This window comes from Plodia interpunctella, chromosome 1, assembly GCF_027563975.2.
Source record: "Plodia interpunctella isolate USDA-ARS_2022_Savannah chromosome 1, ilPloInte3.2, whole genome shotgun sequence".
Classification (NCBI taxonomy): domain Eukaryota; kingdom Metazoa; phylum Arthropoda; class Insecta; order Lepidoptera; family Pyralidae; genus Plodia; species Plodia interpunctella.
This window is the reverse complement of record NC_071294.1, coordinates 2,824,475-2,844,907: the sequence shown is the minus strand read 5'-3', so window position 1 is coordinate 2,844,907 and position 20,433 is coordinate 2,824,475. Positions and strand designations below refer to the sequence as shown.

The window sequence follows — 20,433 nt, the reverse complement described above, 5'->3', positions numbered from 1 at the left end:
ACCTGGACCTGTTTTTTTGAGAAAATCGACATCGTCAATTGAAAATGTCAGGAACTTTGAATTATGTGTAGAACTGCCAAAATATTGTTCTACCTAAAGTCAGTTAATTTTACGTCTATATCCAAGCCTACGTATAATTTTAACAAACCTTATTTATTCAATGAATATATAATCTCATTTAATTGAAGTAATTTGTAACTTATGATGGACTAGGAATTAGAAAAACGAACCGTCAGTCGTATATATCCGTGCTCTAAACGACACCGCCCAAATTAAAACTAATTTATGTTGATTGAATTCATAATAGAAAACAATCATTACACAATCTAGTCGACCAGTAAACATTAATATCTACTGAACCGATGTCCAACATTCGATTGTGATTAATCAATAAGCACTTTAAACTCGCTCACAACACGCAAATAATGTTTTAATTCGAAACACTCTGGAAATTCGATAAAAGGTTTAAAAGAAACATCGGAACACCAAGCAAATAATGCTGGCTGATAACGTTAGCACGAATATCGGCCGAAACATCAAATCTAATAATAAAATATAACGCAAAACCAACTTTAAAGCCCAGGCATAAATTTTAAAATCACGTACAGGGAGCATTCGTGCCAGTGTTCAATTTTTTTGAAAAAGGAATCATTCGGTAAGGCTTTCCATTAGTGGGCACGCGCCGAAGTCGACAAACAAATGACATTTAAACAGAACTCGATTTGAATTTGTTTGAAATTGGAACGTCTCGGCGGCGGCCAATATAAATGATGTCTAGACTTTTGGTCGATAACGCGAGGATATACGATTTTGTGTAAAAAGGCATGTGACAGATATCGATAAAATAGAACCGAAGTGGAATTTATAAAAGGCGTATGAGGAAAGCATAGAAAAATAATCCAATCACTGAAATTGAAGAAGCTACTATCCTTAAAAATTAAAGCGAATTAAGTAACAGTGCACTTCATTTTTAGACTAAATAACTATAATCTTGAAGAGCTTTGCTAATAACGTGTTTTTGTTTATGAATTTTGGTACTCGAAAGATCGATCCGAGCTTTCATAAAAGTACCAAATCATATCACTAGTAAGAAGACAGGATGCCGATCATATTTGCCGGTCGATTTAATCTGTAAATCGGTCGCCCGTCGCGCGGAAGTCGCGTGCGATCGCGACCGCGATTAGTCGCAATTGGAGCGACCACTCGTTACCAGAGGCCAGGAGTTAGGAGTTAAGAATAAAATCAGAAATGTTTATTTTTTTGACATCGATCTTGGTCGCCTCGTACGAAATTCATTCAAAAAAGGACAAGAAATGGTCTTTTCACCCCTCATTTTTGTGGGTAGGTAGCCTATGTTTGAACTCTTTTGAGTGATCTAGTTGTGAAAGCGTAACATACATACAGATGGTATTGCTTTTCTTATATATCATTCTCTTCTTATTTTCAGTGTTTTCTAACACTCGTAAAGTCTCACACTTTATTTCGCGCCTTTAAGTCGCCTAAAAGTATCTGACATGACGACTCTCTACTGCGTCTGGTGACAAGTAATCGCATACACACTAGTGAACTTAAACTGTCAACTAGTGTGCAGGATTCCTCACGTTGTTTCCTTAGCAAGCGGTTATCTATGACAAGTTACTACTTATATACCTACATTAGTCAGATTGGCCAGTTTTCTTGTGTAATATAGTAATTATTGAAGTATGGATAAAACTTGTCCAAAAATATTATCTTTAACTTTACAACTATAATATTCAAAGCTCTCAAAGCGATTCAGTCAGAAAACCGCAATCGAATCTATCGGCCATCGATCCAAAACAATTACAGCATCTATCTCAGTTCAGTCAGATTCAACAACAAACACACTTACAGATCGATTCTGACCGCAACGAGTATTATATAATAACTAATTTTGTTTGTATTTCAACTTTATTTGTAGAAAATCTCTCTCTCCTTCATCTCCACTTCACACGGCGTTGTAGAAATAAATATTACATTACATTTTATTTAGTTTCCTGTCCGGATGTTTGTATGTCTGTAATAAAATCTTACAGGCTAAATTTCACTTCTCCTTCAGAGTTGAAATTTTTCACATCGCTTCGGTTTCCATGGTTATTATGGCATTATTATGATAAGCATAACCTCATACTGCACCCAAGATCTACTCCCAACGAGGGAACTCCTTAACAGTTTACAACGCGGACACCGTTCTTTGTCACGCGTTGAATGCAGAAAGATCTGACTTTGAAGACAATAAAAACTCGAGGCTACGAGTATAAATACGCTAATAGAACATTTTTGAAAAAAAAAACTGTTTTTGAATCGTGTACTGGCTGCGTCTTCTTTTTTTTATGTATGGCCAGTACTAAGTTCAATGTAACTAGTCAATCAAAACATTTATTTGTCAAACAAATACAGAGTACGCGCACGCTTACGTACTCGTATGCTTCATTACATTACTAATGCCAAGAAAGTTGTTATGTGTGTTTAATTCCACGTAATGACCACGACCCTCAGCCATGAGGAGCATGACTATGAAGAAGATATCAAATGAAAGAGAAAACATATACTCGAACTTATATCCTCCTCTTTTTGGGAAGTCGGTTGAAATTTAAATAAATTTTAGTGAATCATCTTATAAGACCTTGGTTTTAAACTATATCGTGAATTTTTCACAAAATCGTGCAGTTTTCGCAACGAACCTCACCCTAAAGTCTCTAGTTACGCTAATGAGGTAATTGCAGTCCACGCTTTGTGGTTAAAGCGCTGGTTATTACCCTAACTGTGGTTTTGATAATCACGGTGATTTGGATCCCGTGACGACTCTGTCGAGGAATTATTGGAGAAAAATTGCAGTGTAAGCGATAAGATAAATAAAAAATATGATAATACACATAAGAAAAACGTATTCGAAATTTTACAGTGAACAGCTAAGGGTGTGTTTCACTAGTCACCTTTAACGTTAACTTTAACCTGTGCGCCGCTGTCGTGTTTAAATAAAATCGTGTGTACTTTAAGTTTTTCTGCGCCTGTTAATTACAGTGAAGTTTGGCTGCCCTATAATCTATACACAAGTAACAAAAAACATAAAAGCCCGAGAATCCTAATCCTAACCTAATCCTAACTTACATTATAAATGCGAAAGTAAGTTTATTTGTTTGTTACTTTTTCACGCTCTATCTACTCAACAATTTTCCATAGATGTAGTTTGTAGTATGGAGAAGGACATATGATACTTTTTATCCCAAAATAACTAGAAATTTTATGCGGGCGAAGCCGCGAGCAACAGCTAGTAGTTATGCCTTTATGAAACGAACTTTCTATTTCTTAAAATACAATTATTTTGGTGGTCATGTCATAAAATCTACCTATCAAATTCCTGAATCATTTATGTTATATAATTTTAACCACTCAGGCTGATTCTAAATTTACACAAAGTCATTGAACGAGTTCAAAATTGGAATCTCAATGTTATTAAAGAAATTCAATTAATGCCTATCAGTGCGGGCAAGTTACTTGTAACCCGATCAAAAATACCGTTACTACGGATAATTAATTCATATTTAATTTGTAAATGCAATACCTGATTCAATATGTGACAAATATTTAGACCGCAGATAAGTCGTTGACGAGTTATCTGGTTGAAAACCAGTCCTACGTTGGCCATTAAAAACAGGGCGACTTTTTATACACGCAAGTTTTAATAATGAAATGAATGAATGAACGAATGAAAGAAGATATCAAAATATATGCTTAAAGATCCAGTCAGTACCAAATTTTAAATGAGGAGAGATTGAATGGGCACTACTGAGTAGGTAGATGAGTTACATGACCCTAACATAACAGTTAACAGGTTTCTAGCTTGCAAACATTTGAATTGTTCTCCCTGTCAAATTCCGTCGAATCGCAAAGAAGTTGGTAAAGCTGATTTAAAACATAGTAAAGAATTTATAAATTTTGACCCTCAACATTCAATTGTAAGAAGAAAAACTCACCTGCTTAGGTCACATTTCGTGCTACCGCCATTTTGTGTCGACGATCAACAGGGCAAAGCCCGAACGGGATGACTAGCAGTTTCGACACAACCCTTCTTTGTCCGCTAAAAACCAATGAAGATTGAGAAGATAACTCAATTTGGGATTAATGAAGTTAACGGGAACCGCTGGACCAGACGATTTATTGTATAAAATCATAAAAATTAAATGTTTTTCTCTTTTTATTGTGGAAATTGTTGTATTTATGTTGTTCAGCTTGTCCATTTTTACAAGCTTGTGTTGTATATTATTCAAGTAACCTAAAGGCACTTGCAAGACGAAAATATTTTTTTTCTGCAGTACCTAACGAATTTCAGAATTAACTTCAGACTTATATGTACATAGAATGTGGCTCAGTTAGCTTCTAGTTTTTTTCAAAATGTTATACTCAATAACCACAGCAGTCAAAAGTTATAGATACTCTATCAGCAAGTAACTTGTACAGCCAGAGTTCAATGTATTCTACCTAATTATATTCAACTCAGTGCACGTGTCAATCTATCTAGAATTCTACAAGTCACTGTCATCTTAAATTTCAAAGTATGAAAATATTTCGTGTATGGCCTTTGGCTCTGTCTACATAAGGACGAGATTCTCTAGTCTATTTAACTTTTTAAAATTAATTAAACTACAATGTACAATCAACCTTGTGTTAAGTTACTTAGCATGGATCTTTATGTCCCGGTAATAGGAGCGAATTTACCATAAATTTACGTAGGCTAATATGCTGTTGATTGTATCGTCCCATTACATTTTAGTTAAAATAGTTATTTGATTAATAAACAGAAGGTAATCTGCGGCTACCGACGGAAACAGGGCGGGTTGAGCCGCACAAGTAATTACAGAATTTAATATGACTACTCAACCTTCTCGTTTCGCAAATCATTGTAACTCATTAATTCGGACATGGTACTAGCGAGTACTGAAGTGTTTTAGAGGACGAGGTAAAATAAAAGCAGAGTCCCAAACTCCACTCCAGATACCTAAAAAATACGAGTATCTTCGCTAATATTTCAGACATCATCGATAATATTTGCTTTTGTATTTAAGTTTTTAGTCATAACAGCTACTGCAAAATTATCCTTCCAATTTCTAGGGAATTAAACTGCTTCAGAAAGTTCCTCTAAAAACCTTTTATATTGACAATCATTCTACAAACTTTAATTTCGAATGACTAGTCAAAGAATTCAATAAAATATGTACAGGCAAAATAACACAAAGAGGGATTTTAGTCTTGAAAATTTTCAACTCGAATATCCCCGCATACAGTGCGATGTAAATTGAATTAGTGGGCGTGCACACGTCGCCGTGCGTTATTGTTGCTGACTGTACACATTTTTGCTCGACGCCAGACGTTAATCACGGTTTAAATCCTGATTAATTATAACATAACTTGTCTTTGTCACGCCCATTGTTTGGAATTTCCATATATTTTCAGAAATTCACAAAAAATTGATACGGTCTATTATTGTTATTTAGGGCCATGATCAAGAAAAGGAGTGATAATAGTGGGAGTTGATGCTCTTTTTTTATAATATCAAGCATGCAAGTTTTATTATTTGACTTTAAAATAATTAATCTGTACTGTAGTAATGTCAATATTGATCGATTTTGGAAATGATTCCTTCCTCAAAAAAAATTGACGGATAGTAATGACAGCGCGGCCGCAGCGGTCGAAACGCTCTGAGAGCCAAATTATCACAAAAGTGTAACTGTGTACTTTGTGGCATAGGGCTATGGATTTCATGTCTTTTCACTGACACTGTTACTTACGTATGCATAATTTGAGCTTTCTCAAATTTGAACCCGATATCTTGAAATATTTTTAATAGTCGCTTTTTAAAATATTTTTTTGGCATTTCTTCTCAACCGTTGGTCATTATTTAATCACCATATTGGTATTTAAAAATTGAATAACAGTGACTGCAAAGACTATAATTTATAAATAATTGCTCAAATAAAAATAAAAATAAAAGTATTTTAAATAAATCAACAGGCTGAACTCTGAAAACTTTAAAATAATTTCACCAAGTTTTTCCTTTGTCAGCCGATGATGCGGTGCCGCGTTTGAAACAAAGAGATGATTGCGCGCCAGTGACTTGCAACTTGCCCATGCGCAGGTCGCCCATAAATCAGGGAGACTATTATGTCAGGGGTTCCGTGGAAAGCAGTTGGCTTATAAACTAAATTAACAAGATACGATTTAATGATCTTAAGGCTTACAGTTGGTGCAGTGGTTTCTCACTCTCTCTCTCTCTCATTCGCCTCTTCCTCAGCCGTTGAGCATCAGAGTCCAGAGTTTGCTTTTCTACTTTTTCGTATCCATTTCACACGGTCGTCAGCATCCCAAGTTTTCAGACCATTGGCAATCCTCCTGGTAGACATCAAGCCAGCTTGATTCCCAAGGAGGGATACCATCTGGTAGCTGGTTGTAAAATCGCAGTGCCACAGTTGCGAATGCAACCGGAAACATGCATAGATCTTTTATCTCTGAGCTCAAGCCAGCACTTTTTGGGTTTGCTCCTTCTACCAGTGAAGCGAAGAAGTAAGGAATATGGGCTATGACCGCGGGCCTATTGCGAATTGCCTAGTTTAACTAAGCCCGCAGCACGAAGGGCTCAAGATAATATATTTTTGGTAACCCATTCAAGGACCGCGACCATTGTGAGAGTGATCAGCACAAGCCGAGCGCGCTAACCACTGCGCCGATGACTACTCACAGATTTTGGAATTAATATAAAATTTCTAATAAGTATGATTTAATTTTTAACACTGACTTATTTAAATTACATTACCAGTCAATCAATTTCTACATCATAGGCTATGTTTTAATCAGCCATGTATGTGCAAGCGCGCGCCGCAACTTCGCGTACACGAATATAGTTTCCAATTTTAATTAAATAACTCCATTACAGATTAAACGTAGTGTCATTAATTTTGGTTTCCTTTTTGAAAATGTTACTAGCTGTGCATGAATAAATGAAAGCGTGAGATAATGGACTTCGTAACAAAGTTATGTGATTTGTTTGAAGTATTTCATCATATTAATTTGTGTTCCAAAGTCGGTATGCGTAGGTAAGTTATACTTATCGGGAATAATTAAATCTGCCACCAATGTTTGCAATAACACACTCGATAACAAAGAAGATCTTATCAGCAATAACTTACCTATTGTGTTTATTAACTTGACTTTTGGTACTAAAGATGTCGTAATGTACGACGTATATGTCGTACGAGGTGACTAAAGAATAAAAGCCTTGACAATATAGATGCAGTGACAACACCATTTGGAAATGTTTCGAGGCATCACAGGTGCGAATGAAATCGCCAATAAGTTCAAAAGTGAATTATCATTATTCAAAAGTATCATATATATATGATACTTTTCTTCGAGCAACTTAAAAACCAACAAGTTCAACTAAATACGAATTAGAAGAGATTTTATGCTTTATGCTTTACTAGCCCACCGACCCCCGAATACTTTTCCAATCTCAGTCGGCATATCTCTTACAAGGTGCTACAACTGATAATCTATTTACGGATTCAATTCGACGACGACACGGCCCAAACAAACAACAGTAGTACACGCAATCATTGTGGTGCGCCGACGTCGGTTTAAATAGACGATGACTGGCGATTCTGGACCCACGCCCACTAAATTTGGGGCACAGTAGTCGCCAGTGATACATATCGGATGTAATTACTAATATCATGTAGAAAAGTTATGGCGGAATAGTTTGTCCGATCGTCCCCGATTGGTATAGATGAGTTTGGAATTTGTATTTTCACTAATACAGGAACGACCATATATTTTCAATGTGGTTAGGTCGTTCCGTGTTTCAGATCAGCGTTTTCCTGGTTTCTTCCTTACCTATAGAGCAGCGGAGCCCATGATCCACTTTTTTTCGTCATTATCGGTATTCATAGTTTTCAGACCATTAATGCATGCATATCAACATCGACGACAGGCCTCCATCATTGCGGAAGAAATGGACAATTCTATATATAGGGTCATAGTAGTAGATACGATTTACACAATATTATTTAATCACAGGTATGTATGAAGTCGGTGAAAGAGATTGTAGCGGCCCATAAAATAGGAACGTCAAAATGATGAACGAATGATGGAACAAGTTGTAATGAGATCATAATATGTGCAAGGATTTTAAGTCTAAGAGAAACAATCTAAGAATTCACAGATACATCAAAAAGTCAGTACGAACACCGAAGATCCATTAAATACAATTGGATACCACAGATGACAAAAAACGTCAAAGACATCCCGTGAAGAAGTTTAACAATTAACCCTTTCGGTTCATAAATTTGTGGAGATTTGATACCACGCCCTTTTTGTCTTAGTGAGTGTATTACCATACAAATAGAATCAGTTTTGGGCCGGTATTGACTGTGGTATAATTGAGCGCGGCGCCCCGCTGACTCGTTCGCTTTGACCGCGCCGGCGCTAAAGCTGAGCTCGCACCGTGCGAGAAAAGCATGCTAGTAAACTGCACCTGCTTGCTGTTTTCCTAATAGTTTTATTCTGAAGATCTTGTTCGATCCCCGGTGGTGATCCTACCCTTATCCCACTTATGTGTGGTCGGTACAGCACGTCAGCATCCTCCACTTCTCCCTGTCTGATATTTACCGAATTGAGACTTTCATTTCATTTAGCCATGTACTGTCGAACGTACTCCTATCTCTGTACGGTTCTAAAGAGAGACATGAGATAAATTTACCGTTGTACATCTATCTTTCTGGTATTAATTACTTTTTCCGTACAATAAAGTTAATATAAACAAAGGAAGAAAACTGTTGAAAATAAATATTTTATAGTATCCGTGTGAGTTGACCCTACGTCCCCACTGCAATTTATATGTGAATGTTGGTTGATTGCTCCACAAATATTGGCCCGTGGTGATTAAAAGCCGCCATATTGATTTTATATTTGATTGTCGGACATTACAAACGTATTAATTGCAGTCTGGATGTTAATAGAGTTAGTAGAAGCAAAGTGATTTCAGCGGAAAGGATGATAATATCAGTAGCCATTAAATAATATTGCTGGACATAATATTGCATTGGGTACGATTTGTTTCGTCGCCAGATACTTGGTTATACAGGGTTTAGTGGGTCCAGTGGCCCTTCATAATTCAAGCTTGTTATTATGCCTATTCGTACCATTTCTTCCAAAAACCTAGCATCAGCGTCATTATCTAAAAAGTTTCAAATCTTAAAGATCCAAGAAGGCACATTTGGCTGATTCCAATATAGAGATCCGAAAATTAGGTCAAATTATTTTAGCTTTTGGAGCAAATGGTAGATTCATTTTGATTTTTCACGATTTTCAGATCTCTTAAATGCTTTTTTATATCCATACCACAATATTACAAAAAGAAAACATCTGTTTCTTTGTTTGTAATGAATAAACTTTAGAAATAAAATTACATAGCTACCATTTAAATTTATTGATACTTTACAAAATGTTAAAAGCACTTTGGTCCTCTCCTCATTTCAATTAAGTTTAATTTAACCTTTTTTTTCAACAAATATACACTGAAATATTTAGTAACAAAAATATTATAAGTACAAATAAGTATTAAAAAAATAATAACCATAAATATCTCGATAAATAAATTTATATTGGAAATGAATTCTAATCGTCGTTATAAATTAATATGTAACATAGACATAATATACTAGACTAATCTAACACCGAAGGCATCACCTAACGAGCTAACATATAATCACTGTTATCTGAATATATTGAATATTAAAGTATAGACAAATAAATAAAAATCATAAATTAGTGAGACCCGCGGGCGAGCGAAATTCGTTATAGTAACTAACTAGAATTTATCACTCGAAAAGCTACTAAAAGGAGCACTGAAACCCTTCGATTTAGCTCAGGGCTGCCAACAGATTTTCTTTACTAGTTGGTTGGTATCTATACATAATACATATAATAAAACTACAAGTGAACTATGTCTGTACATAGAAGGTATTACAGAAAAATAATTACGGGGGTCTTTGTGGGACTAAGAGAAGCCAAAACATTTAGAATTTTTGTCTGTCTGTCTGTCTGTTTCTTTGCGCATCATGCTAATATTATTTAATGAAATTTTATGCGGCTTTCACAGTTAAATTTTATAGCAGACGGTCTAATTTAAAATCTGGTTAAATTAAATTAAAATTATATTATAGGTTTTATCGCGACACTTTGCTTGGTATCTTTAATTTACTGATTTGCTGACACAAACTGTTCTTTGTTTGAAATTATTAAACTCTAACTACAGGATCGATTTTGATGAAATGTGGCACAGAGACAGACGATACTGTCAGGAGCAACATAGGCTACATTTTTTATTAGGGTTTTATACCCGAGCGAAGCCGAGATGAAACTCTAGTCATTTATATTTTAAGTATGTGTACAACAGTATATAATAATACTTAGAAACTAAAATTGGCAACCTTAAATCAACTAGTGCAGATACAATCAGTACCAATTTAATAAATAGTAGGACTTGAAGTTATCTCAATTTATAGTACTGAGACTGCGAGGAAATAATTAGTACTGCAGATTGAATGCACTAAAGAAAATCTATTCGAAGCTAAAATTATTTATTCATTCGGTAAGTTTAGTTTTACGAATTTTCTCATGACGCATGTCAACTCGCCTTAGCGATAATAGATTCGGAGAAATATTGGGAATACAGCAAGAATATTTTAAAGAATGATACGATAGAGAATACTGTTGTCAGGTTTTGCAGGTTTTGTTCGCTTTTTCTCCTCTTCTCTTTTGGAACCGTGAACTGGAAAATATTTTAAATTTGATGTTAGCGTTACGTGGTATATAGTCTGCATTTATCATCAACTTACTCATAAAAAATATAGTTATTTTGCGAAATGAAATTTAAACGTAAGATAAATTTGTTAAAGGCGATCATAATCACCTATAGATGATTAGATTGCATCAAATTATGCAAAACAAATGAGTGGTGTGATAAAAATATATTGCCATATGCGTCGTTTTTTGAAATATCCATTATCTCAAAAACATTTTATGATTCATTTGAGGTTTAGATAACACGCAATAATAAATAAAACCGCATCTTAGATAGGCATTAAAAATAAGCTTATTTATTTTTGTTAAAAACATGCAAATAAATTACCATCGTTGCACCAAGGTGTGCAATTTATTTAAAAACAGAAAGCACTGTAAATTAAAGTCCAGATCGCACACATTATTAGTAGTCATTACAACACAACAAGCTTCGAAAGCTCAGGCTAACAGTGCCTATCATATCAATGAGCAATTACGGCTCATTAAACCAAATCGATTGGCGGGAAAAAAGTCGCCAGTCTGCGGTAATTGTCGACTAAAAAGTCGCGAGATTCCAGCAATTAGTCGGCCGGAAAGTGGGCGGGTCACTCCGCCTCAGAGGCGTAGGGAGGGCCGCGCGATTCCGCGGCCGCGGGAGGAAAGAGGACCAGTCGCAATCCTCATCGCGGTCTTGGCGCGTGTCTACCGGACCACGCGAATCGCCAACCCGTCGGCGAAATCCGTATTTAAATCACATTTATCACTATGACAATTTCGTCTCTTATTGGACTATATGCTAAATTTGATTACACGAAAATGTGCAATTTTTTTTGCTCAAACTAAATTCCTGGCGACTGACATTTTAGGAAGTTAAAAAAAATGAATTCTAATTTTAATTTATTTGCCAAACTCTCTGTGAAATGATGTCAGTGAAAAGGATTCTAAGTTCAAAATTTAGTGCTGGCAACTTTAGTGAAAATGGACTTGACTACTCGGCGGGGAGACGGAGAGGGGATCCCGCAGGATTCGGTACACATAAACGGAACGGAGCAGATGTGCCGTGAACTAGTGAACGGAACGGAAAGCGGTAATGACGTCACGAGCGTCACCGCGGAAGTGCCCCCGGTGCGGAAAGCCAACTCGTTCAGCATTCGGAATTTGGTTGGCGCCGAAGATTCTGACCGACCGAGTTCCGACGGGAACGTGAATGTCAGCGATGGTAAGTTTTAAAAATAAAAAAAGGGTTGCACTCCAGGAGTGCCGGCAGAAGTGAAAACTTGAAATGTTATGCCTTTTTGACGTCTTACAAATTTTTCGAGGTCACGTGTCCTGACGCGAGTTTAAAATTTTTATCCATCACAAAAATACGGACCAATCACACAGATTGACTTAGCCCCATAGTTAGTTGAGACTTGCATTGCATACCATTGGATGTTTTAAAAATAATACAATTACTATCTATATGATATACGAAACAGATATTTCTTCGAAAGTACTATATTTTACAACTTAGTATAATAAGAATAATTTAACATTTGTTTCATTGATTTACATTCACATAATAATGTATACGGTATTGTTTTTATTTGCGAAAACAACAATATTAAAAAAGACTAACTTCATTCGGCGTACAACTGCTACACTAAATAAATAAATATCATTGGAAAGAGAAATCAAATTAGAAGCAATCAAACTTTACATAAATATCTACGTATTCAGAAAACTATATACATATTATGTATTTTTGAGCAAATAAAAAAAACATTTTTGTATCTCTATAAGAGTGACAGATTCCATATTTACTCGACAATGTGATAGATAGATAATATAGATAAAACCGTTTTTTGCATGGCATATGGCATATTTATTTGACAATGGCATGGTAACTGTGAATTTAAAAAAAATTACTATATAGGGTACTGGTATCTAACGCATAACCTTCTAAAGGCGCATAAGGTACGTAGAGACAAACATCTTTTGTTCTACGACTTTTGTCTAAACGTAATAAAAACAAAAAATCCTTTTTTTATTAGTTTTAATGTCGTTTGTATAAAACGTTAACTCTATGTTCGATTCCGCTACATAATGCTACTGTATTGTTTCGTGTTGCTTGGCATAGTGTTAAGATGTGTAGAATCGCAAATATTTGATTGTATTTTTTTATATGAAAAAAAAATTGATGTACCCAAGTAGTCTTTAGGAGATTTTGCGTTTGATACCAGTAACCCTGTATATATATTTTTGACTCGTGCAGTCAGAGAGTGAATAAACCGAATATTTACCTATAATATCGTATAATACTCATGTATTAAATGCATTCACATAATGAAACACGATAATCAAATGTCACTTCTATTGATCAATTTTGATTTATAGTAACATTCAGCTGGCAACTATCCTATTGTGCAAAAAATTAGATATAGTTGAAATTAATAATAGTTTTATTATTTATTAGTTAATAAATAATAAAACTATAATAATAGAATAAACATGGGTTAATTAGTTATTTAGTAAGTAAGTAGATGTCTGAATATTATCAGAAAACAAAATAGAAGCATATGTGTTATTATATGATTTTTTAAATTACAAAAATACCTAAATTTCGTTTTTTTAATTATATCATCGTTTCATGACAACACTAATTATTTATCATAGCCATTTATCATTTATTTATGTTTTTTTAATTATAGGTATATACCTACTAGCAAGAAATGATATAAAATTATTATAATTTATTATTTAATTAATATTCTTCAGTTTTATAATTATCTATCTATCACGCGATTGTGTACAAAAACGCTTTATATTATTTAATTTATGTTTATCAAGAAGTATTTCCTATGGGAATATCGGGAAATCTGGGAATCTGGGTACATGATAAATGGACGGAAGTGTGTTCAATTGATCAATGAGTGCACGTGGTGGTATACTATGATCCGAATGTATACTTAAAAACATAATAATACTGTTGCTTGCAGCTTCAGAGATTATGATAGTCTCGCCTATGTTAATCTCGAGTATCTCCTATAGTAATCTCGAGTTCTGAACTATATCTATTCAAAATTTCATAAATATCGGCCGAGCGGTTTAGCCATAAAACGTGACAGACAGAAAGACATACTTTCGCATTTAGAATATGAGTATGTATATGTTAGTATAAAACGATATTTATTGGTAAGGATTTCGTAATACCACTAGAAATTAAAAATACTTACAAATCAGCGATGATCTGCCGATTAATTTTTATAGTTAAATCTATAGCACTGTTTGAAATCGTAACTATTATTAAATATTTGTTAAAACTTTGTAAAAAATTTGTTTGTAACTATTATTAAATAATTTTTGTTTGTCGTATCGTTAAATATTTGTTATCTTAAATGTCTCAAAGACCATTTCGGCTACTGTATTTTCAGATTTCTATGTTTCACGCAGCGGCTCTCAAACTTTTTGAAGATTATATATTAAAACTTATATTATATAATAACTGACATTGACAGTAGGTATAATTAAACTTGCAATAATGCTCACATGATGATTGAGGTTCAACTGTCATCCAACTGAAGTTCGTTCGCGCTAATAACTTGAGCTGGAACAGCCTGGAAACAGCAATAACAAACTTATTGACCCCTCAGATCACGCACGGCCCGCTCTGACTGCGATCCTATTGTTGTTCAATTGTCATTATTATCTTCTGGCTCGAAGGGTATATACTTACTTCTCGCTTCGTATACTTCTATGTGAATAAATAAATCTATGTGAATAAATAAATTCCATCAAAAACATGCTGTAAAAAACCCAAGTCTCGCAGCTCAGTTTTTATACCGTAAAAAGTTGTGAGATCCATGTTACCAAGTCGATTAATTTATTTAGTCTACTTAAGGGACTCTCTCTCCCTACTTAAGGGACCTTCTGTCTTATGTTATTACGCAAGTTATTATCATATCAATATTAAAAATCTCTTAGGTTTTAAATAAATAGATCGACTTGGCCATCGCATGATTAGATTGTTTAGATATATACGGGCATCAACCTGTTTTCTCACCAAAGTCCTTCCAATGTGGGATGATTTAGGTGAGTATCTATAAGAAATTAATGGTCCTGAAATTTAAATGGCGAACAAGAGTATTAGTGAATTGGTTGCAGTAGATCCCGTCTCCACTTCTCGGTTTATTGACAAGTTTAAATGCCCCCAGAGCCATGTTGGAATTCATTATGTCATATGTTTTGGAAACGAGAGTTTCGATCGCGTGGGGCGCCATAGACTAAACATAATATGTATTGTAAGATACATTGTGTTTTCATGCGATGGCCAAGTCTATCTATATACGATACTATATAAATTTGAAGCTTCTATGTCTGCTAGAAGTGCCTTAGACTTTTGATGATCGGTCTTAGTCTAAGTTTCAAATCAAGAAACTTGAGCAAGTTAAAATTCTTTTACCACTGGTTCAAATTGAATGAAATTTGAAATTTACAGTGTTTTACCTGCTTAATTACTGAAAATGCAGTCTTCCTGTTTTATCCACAATGAAGTTATTGGGAAAGAATAAATTAGCCTGAATTGCTTCGAGAAAAGGATAATACGGTTGTGCCTTTTCGACTTGCGGGGGCGCTGCCGTGCCCCCAGATGATAGTGAAAAACAAAATATTTACAATGATACTGGCAACAATTTAAAATAGATAACAACAATTCATTAAATCTAGCTAAATAGTGAATCGTGCGCAGTATTATTCCAACTTTGATTTTATTGTGGTTTTATTGCCAACACATGAATACGAATTACAATGTTGCCAGCAATTAAAATAATTTGCTTGACAGTATTTTCACGACGCTCGTAAAGTTTTATATGTATTTAACGATACTTCGAATGCAATTAGTGTTACAACTTATTCTACTAAATGTACTAGGGTGTTGTTAATACCTTATTTTTTTTACTTTGTTGCACATGCACTTGTTTGTGTAGATAAAATCATGTTCAGTGTTGCCGGTGTAGGTATTTTAAACAGGCATGCGATTATACAAGAACAAAATTGAATAAAATTGTTCTATATTTCTCAACACATTTTTGAGGATTACATTTAAGGAAAAAAATAAACTTATGTTAGAAATGCTTGGTCTTCTACAATTTTTGTAATTAATAACAATATTGTCAACAAAAACAATTAACAAATGCAAGTGTTTATGCAAACAACATCAAGTAACCGAGCCCAGAATAGCCCTGTGAGTTTTGGTTGCAACATACAAAATGGCCGAATCTATCTTAGTTATATGTATGTATATAAACCTAGGTAAACTTTCACGGATGCATTACTGCTTTAGTAGCAATTTTTAAGAGTTTAATATGTAATTGAGTGTATGTGAAAGTATAGAATTTGAGTATTATTATTTGAGTATTGTTCCTTTAGCTTAGTGAAAATAAGAAAAGCGTATGTATAACATTGGGTTTCATCAATGAGCGATGATATAATCAGATACTATGTTACATGTACCATCATATATAATTAAAATGCGCAACCAACTTACACCATATTTCGTACACAATTAATCTTTCATAAAAAAGGTCATTGCACCGACTAATCTTATTTTTTTTAATCATCGTACCCTCACCGTGCCAGCCGATGACGTCACGCACCCCTAACCAGGCGCTTCCGGGACTAAATTGGAGTTTGACGCAGTTTGAGAACCAGTAATTCAATACAAGGGTTGAGTATTATCAAGCAGTACAGGTGTATTGTGTCGGTCAATTAACTTTATGCTGTACCGTTTGATTGGGTAAGATTTTACTGAGCGTTATTCAAATCTAATTAAGTACCTACTTTCATATTATCATCATCATTTAAGATTAAAAAACGAGTTTCTTATCTATGGAATTCTGTTTCCTGACATAGATTTTACCTCCCTATACCACACGACTTTTGTCTTTTATCTTTTACCATGTCCTCAATAGTTTTGGATGTCTTGATTGACAAAATACAGCTGGTGACCAAAAATAAATCTCTATCGATTTTTTAATACTATAGTTTTTTGCTGTGTCATCGAAATTGACAATCGTAAAAATTATAACTTGAATTTTCCATTTTAAAATACATCGCGTATTTATAATGTGGGATCACCAACTGGCTTGCTAGCAACAAAGTATTGTAACAAAAACTGGCCTCACCATTTAGCATTATCAGCTAATATAAGACGTGTACAACTATGAAACTTTATTATCTTCTCGTCCGGACGATCGTAAAAAGGAGTAATGAATATTAATATTTTTTTAACACTAACGTCGCTATGATATGGGATGTGACCTGAACACTAAGTTTTTAGCGTGTTTTGAAACTCCATTCGACCATTCGACAAGTTAATTGCCCAGTTAATAACTTTTTTAAGTACATTAGCAACACTAGATATTTTATATTTATAAGCCCTATATAATTACGTAGGGTACGTTGAAAAAGGTATGCCGCGCACCAATTCCATTAGCACACAACGGTTTAGGAACGGTCTATTCTTATTGGTGCGCAGTACGGAAAACTTCGTTGAAATTTGCGGTAATTTTTATGTAGGTACAATTTTCAAATAAAGAATTTTATGGTTTATTTTTTTTTCTGTTCGGAAAATTGGAGTTTTCCGGCCTGTGACACTATTCATTTTTTTGTATAATAATTGTCTAAAAACTGATACAAAAACATTCATACTTTTAATATTATAAATGCGAAAGTCTATCTATCTGTCTGTTTTGCTTTCACAGCTAAACCGATTTTGATGACATTTAGTAGGCATATAGCTAAAGTACCCGTACAAACATAGGCTACATAAAAAAAACACTCAAATGACTATCTTGGGGGAGTGAAATTTTGTATAGAAATCATGTTTGTTTCGCTTTCGCAGAAAAATTATACATACGTATCATACGGGCGATACCGCGGGCAAAATCTCGTAGTAAATAAATAAAATCTCTGTAAGGACAAGTCGGTTATTTCTATTACTTAATGCATGCACGGATGCATGTTAGTAGTTTTTACATATAATATAATTAAACTAATATCATACATGATTACTTTGCGTGATATGCCAAATATGAATTCAACGGAAATTAAATAAATAATATAGTTATTAAAACCGCCAAGTTATATAGGCCAACTAATACCGACAAGCGTGTTAATAAAGTCCCCTATGCCTCAGTAATAGGTGCTAAATTCTTTGTTGATTTCCTCACATTCTTTCTTTATATAATTTTGGTGTCGTGATAAATGCTTATCTGAACCTTACTTTAAGTTTAAGTACGTATGATTGCGGAAACGGAATAGAGAATATGCTATGCTTTTTTGTACACAAACATCAGTAATAATTAATTACAAAATATACCTACTTAGCCCTTGGTGCAGCAGGTGGTGAAAATTGTATCTATCCTCCTGCAGTTCATTTAAATGAAACAAAGTCTCCAAAAATACAATTTTTATAGTATTTTAAAAAAAAATATATTTTTTAATAACCGCCGTTTCGTAACTGCGGCCATTATGGATTTACATTGATACCTACAAAAATTGAATCAATCTGTTTTTTAGTATTTGTAATTATATCGGCAATATAGGGCGGGGACCCTATATTGCCGATATAATATAATTACAAATTTACGGAACGCAAAAAATAACAAGTTATTCAAAATAATGACAATTGAATGAACAAATAGTTAACATGCATATAACCCGCATCACGTGGCATCTGCAATAATTCACTCGTTTCAGTGCAACTGCATAATTGCACACAAAAATGCGTTGTCTCCTATTAATCATTAGGAACAGGTGAAGTGGTCGACATCGTGACGCACTCGCAACACCCTGATACGGTGTCTTAGGTGAGCAACGAAAGCGGCTAGGCATCATGACGCGATGCAATCAAACGTATGTGACAAAAGTCGCCGTAGTTTTAGGTCAATCAATCAATCAATAATTCTTTTTTTCCCTGCAATCTAGGTTAAACAACGTGAGTAGCCACACATTCTTGTGTCGCGATTACAACAAGGTTTTTCATCCTAACAGTTGTTTCTAATGCGTTAATGTAACAAAAATATGAAGTAAAACTAAGTAATATACGTGGTGAATCCAATTTCCTAACTTATATAAGTTACATACACTTAAATCATTTGTTATCTATAATCCAATCTTATTTCTCTACCTGTAGAGGAATACTAATTAAAACATTTATTGATTAGACTAATGCAATTCAATTTCTCGGCAATTACAATTTAAAGATAAGAAAAATTTTTTTACTTCTTAATTTTCCGGAAAGAAAGGTATCTACCGTCCTTGTCTATACTTCATACTACATAATGTACCTATGCAAAATTTCAAGAAGATTTAGTAGATTAGTAATGCGTGTAGAGGTAACAAACAATCAAACTTACTTTCGCATTTATATTATTAGTTAGGATATTATGTGTAACAGTTAAATTCCTTTTTAGATGTACTATCGACATATACACTTACAAATTAATTTTAATAATAATGAGAAAATGTTCAGGGATAATAAAACCATTTTCAATTGACCCCCCGCGCAAAGATGGCGTCATTTATCGTAGCTCGTGATTCAGAAATAAAGGGGTCTACCGCGACTGGTATTGTAAATCGCACGTGAAAAAAGGGCCAGGTTGCTTTTGATAAATTTCCTGTTTTATAGTTAATAACGAAGCACAGTTTATTGGCATGGAGAGGCGTAAACATAAATGTTATAATGAGCATATTATGCAAATAGGGCCTCGTAATTACAGCTAGCATGGATGTATTAACTATGGAGCTATGTAGAATTTCTCTATGAAATTACCTCATTTCATAGAGAAATTCTACGTGTAGTTTTGTTACCTGTGGACTTGCAAATGTTACGATATATTAAGATATTAAAAGAAATTAAAAATGTTTGTATGACAGAGTTTATTTTTGAAGTGTCTTAGTATTCTTTTTCATTATTCAAAAGCTATACAACACTAAAAAGTTTTATAACATATTTCCCCTTTAATGAAAAAGAATCAAAACGTACAGAAAAAATCTGAAAAATGATACAAAATAACCGATATAGCTATAAGAATATAAAGAAATATAAATAGAAATTAAAATCTATTTATAAAACCCATATCCTTTATACACCTGACATGTGCTATTCGCCTCAAAGGCTTAGTCAGAATGTCGGCACTCATTTTATCCGAAGCTAGAAATTTTACATCTATTATTCCTTCAGAAATCTTTTCACGGATAAAATGATACTTTGTATCGATATGTTTTGTCCTGCTATGATGGACGGGATTGTGCACAATCTTTTGAGCGCTCTGACTATCGTTGTACAGTGTCAATGTATCAAACCTACCAGTTATGTCACATACTAACCTGCGTAAGAATACGCCTTCCTTTGCAGCACTACATAAAGCCATGTACTCTGCCTCTGTCGAAGAGAGAGCAACCGTTGGTTGTTTTTTGCATTCCCAACTAATTGGACCCCCTGCAAGTACAAAATAGTATCCAGTGTATGACTTCCGGTCACTTATGCAATTTGCCCAATCTGCATCCGTTAAACCTACCAAATATTTGCCAGTTTTT

The 20,433-nt window shown here is 34.3% G+C and overlaps 1 protein-coding gene across 1 annotated transcript in view; it reads left to right on the top strand.

Annotated features, from left to right (window-relative positions):
• The first annotated feature begins 11,539 nt into the window (after positions 1–11,539).
• LOC128671291 (homeobox protein aristaless-like) overlaps positions 11,540–20,433 on the top strand; it is a 63,599-nt gene continuing 54,705 nt past the window's right edge. Inside the window, exon 1 of the mRNA XM_053747645.2 lies at positions 11,540–12,073. Coding sequence (XP_053603620.1) covers positions 11,833–12,073 — 241 coding nt within the window. The 5' untranslated portion in view covers positions 11,540–11,832. The remainder of the gene's footprint in view (positions 12,074–20,433) is intronic.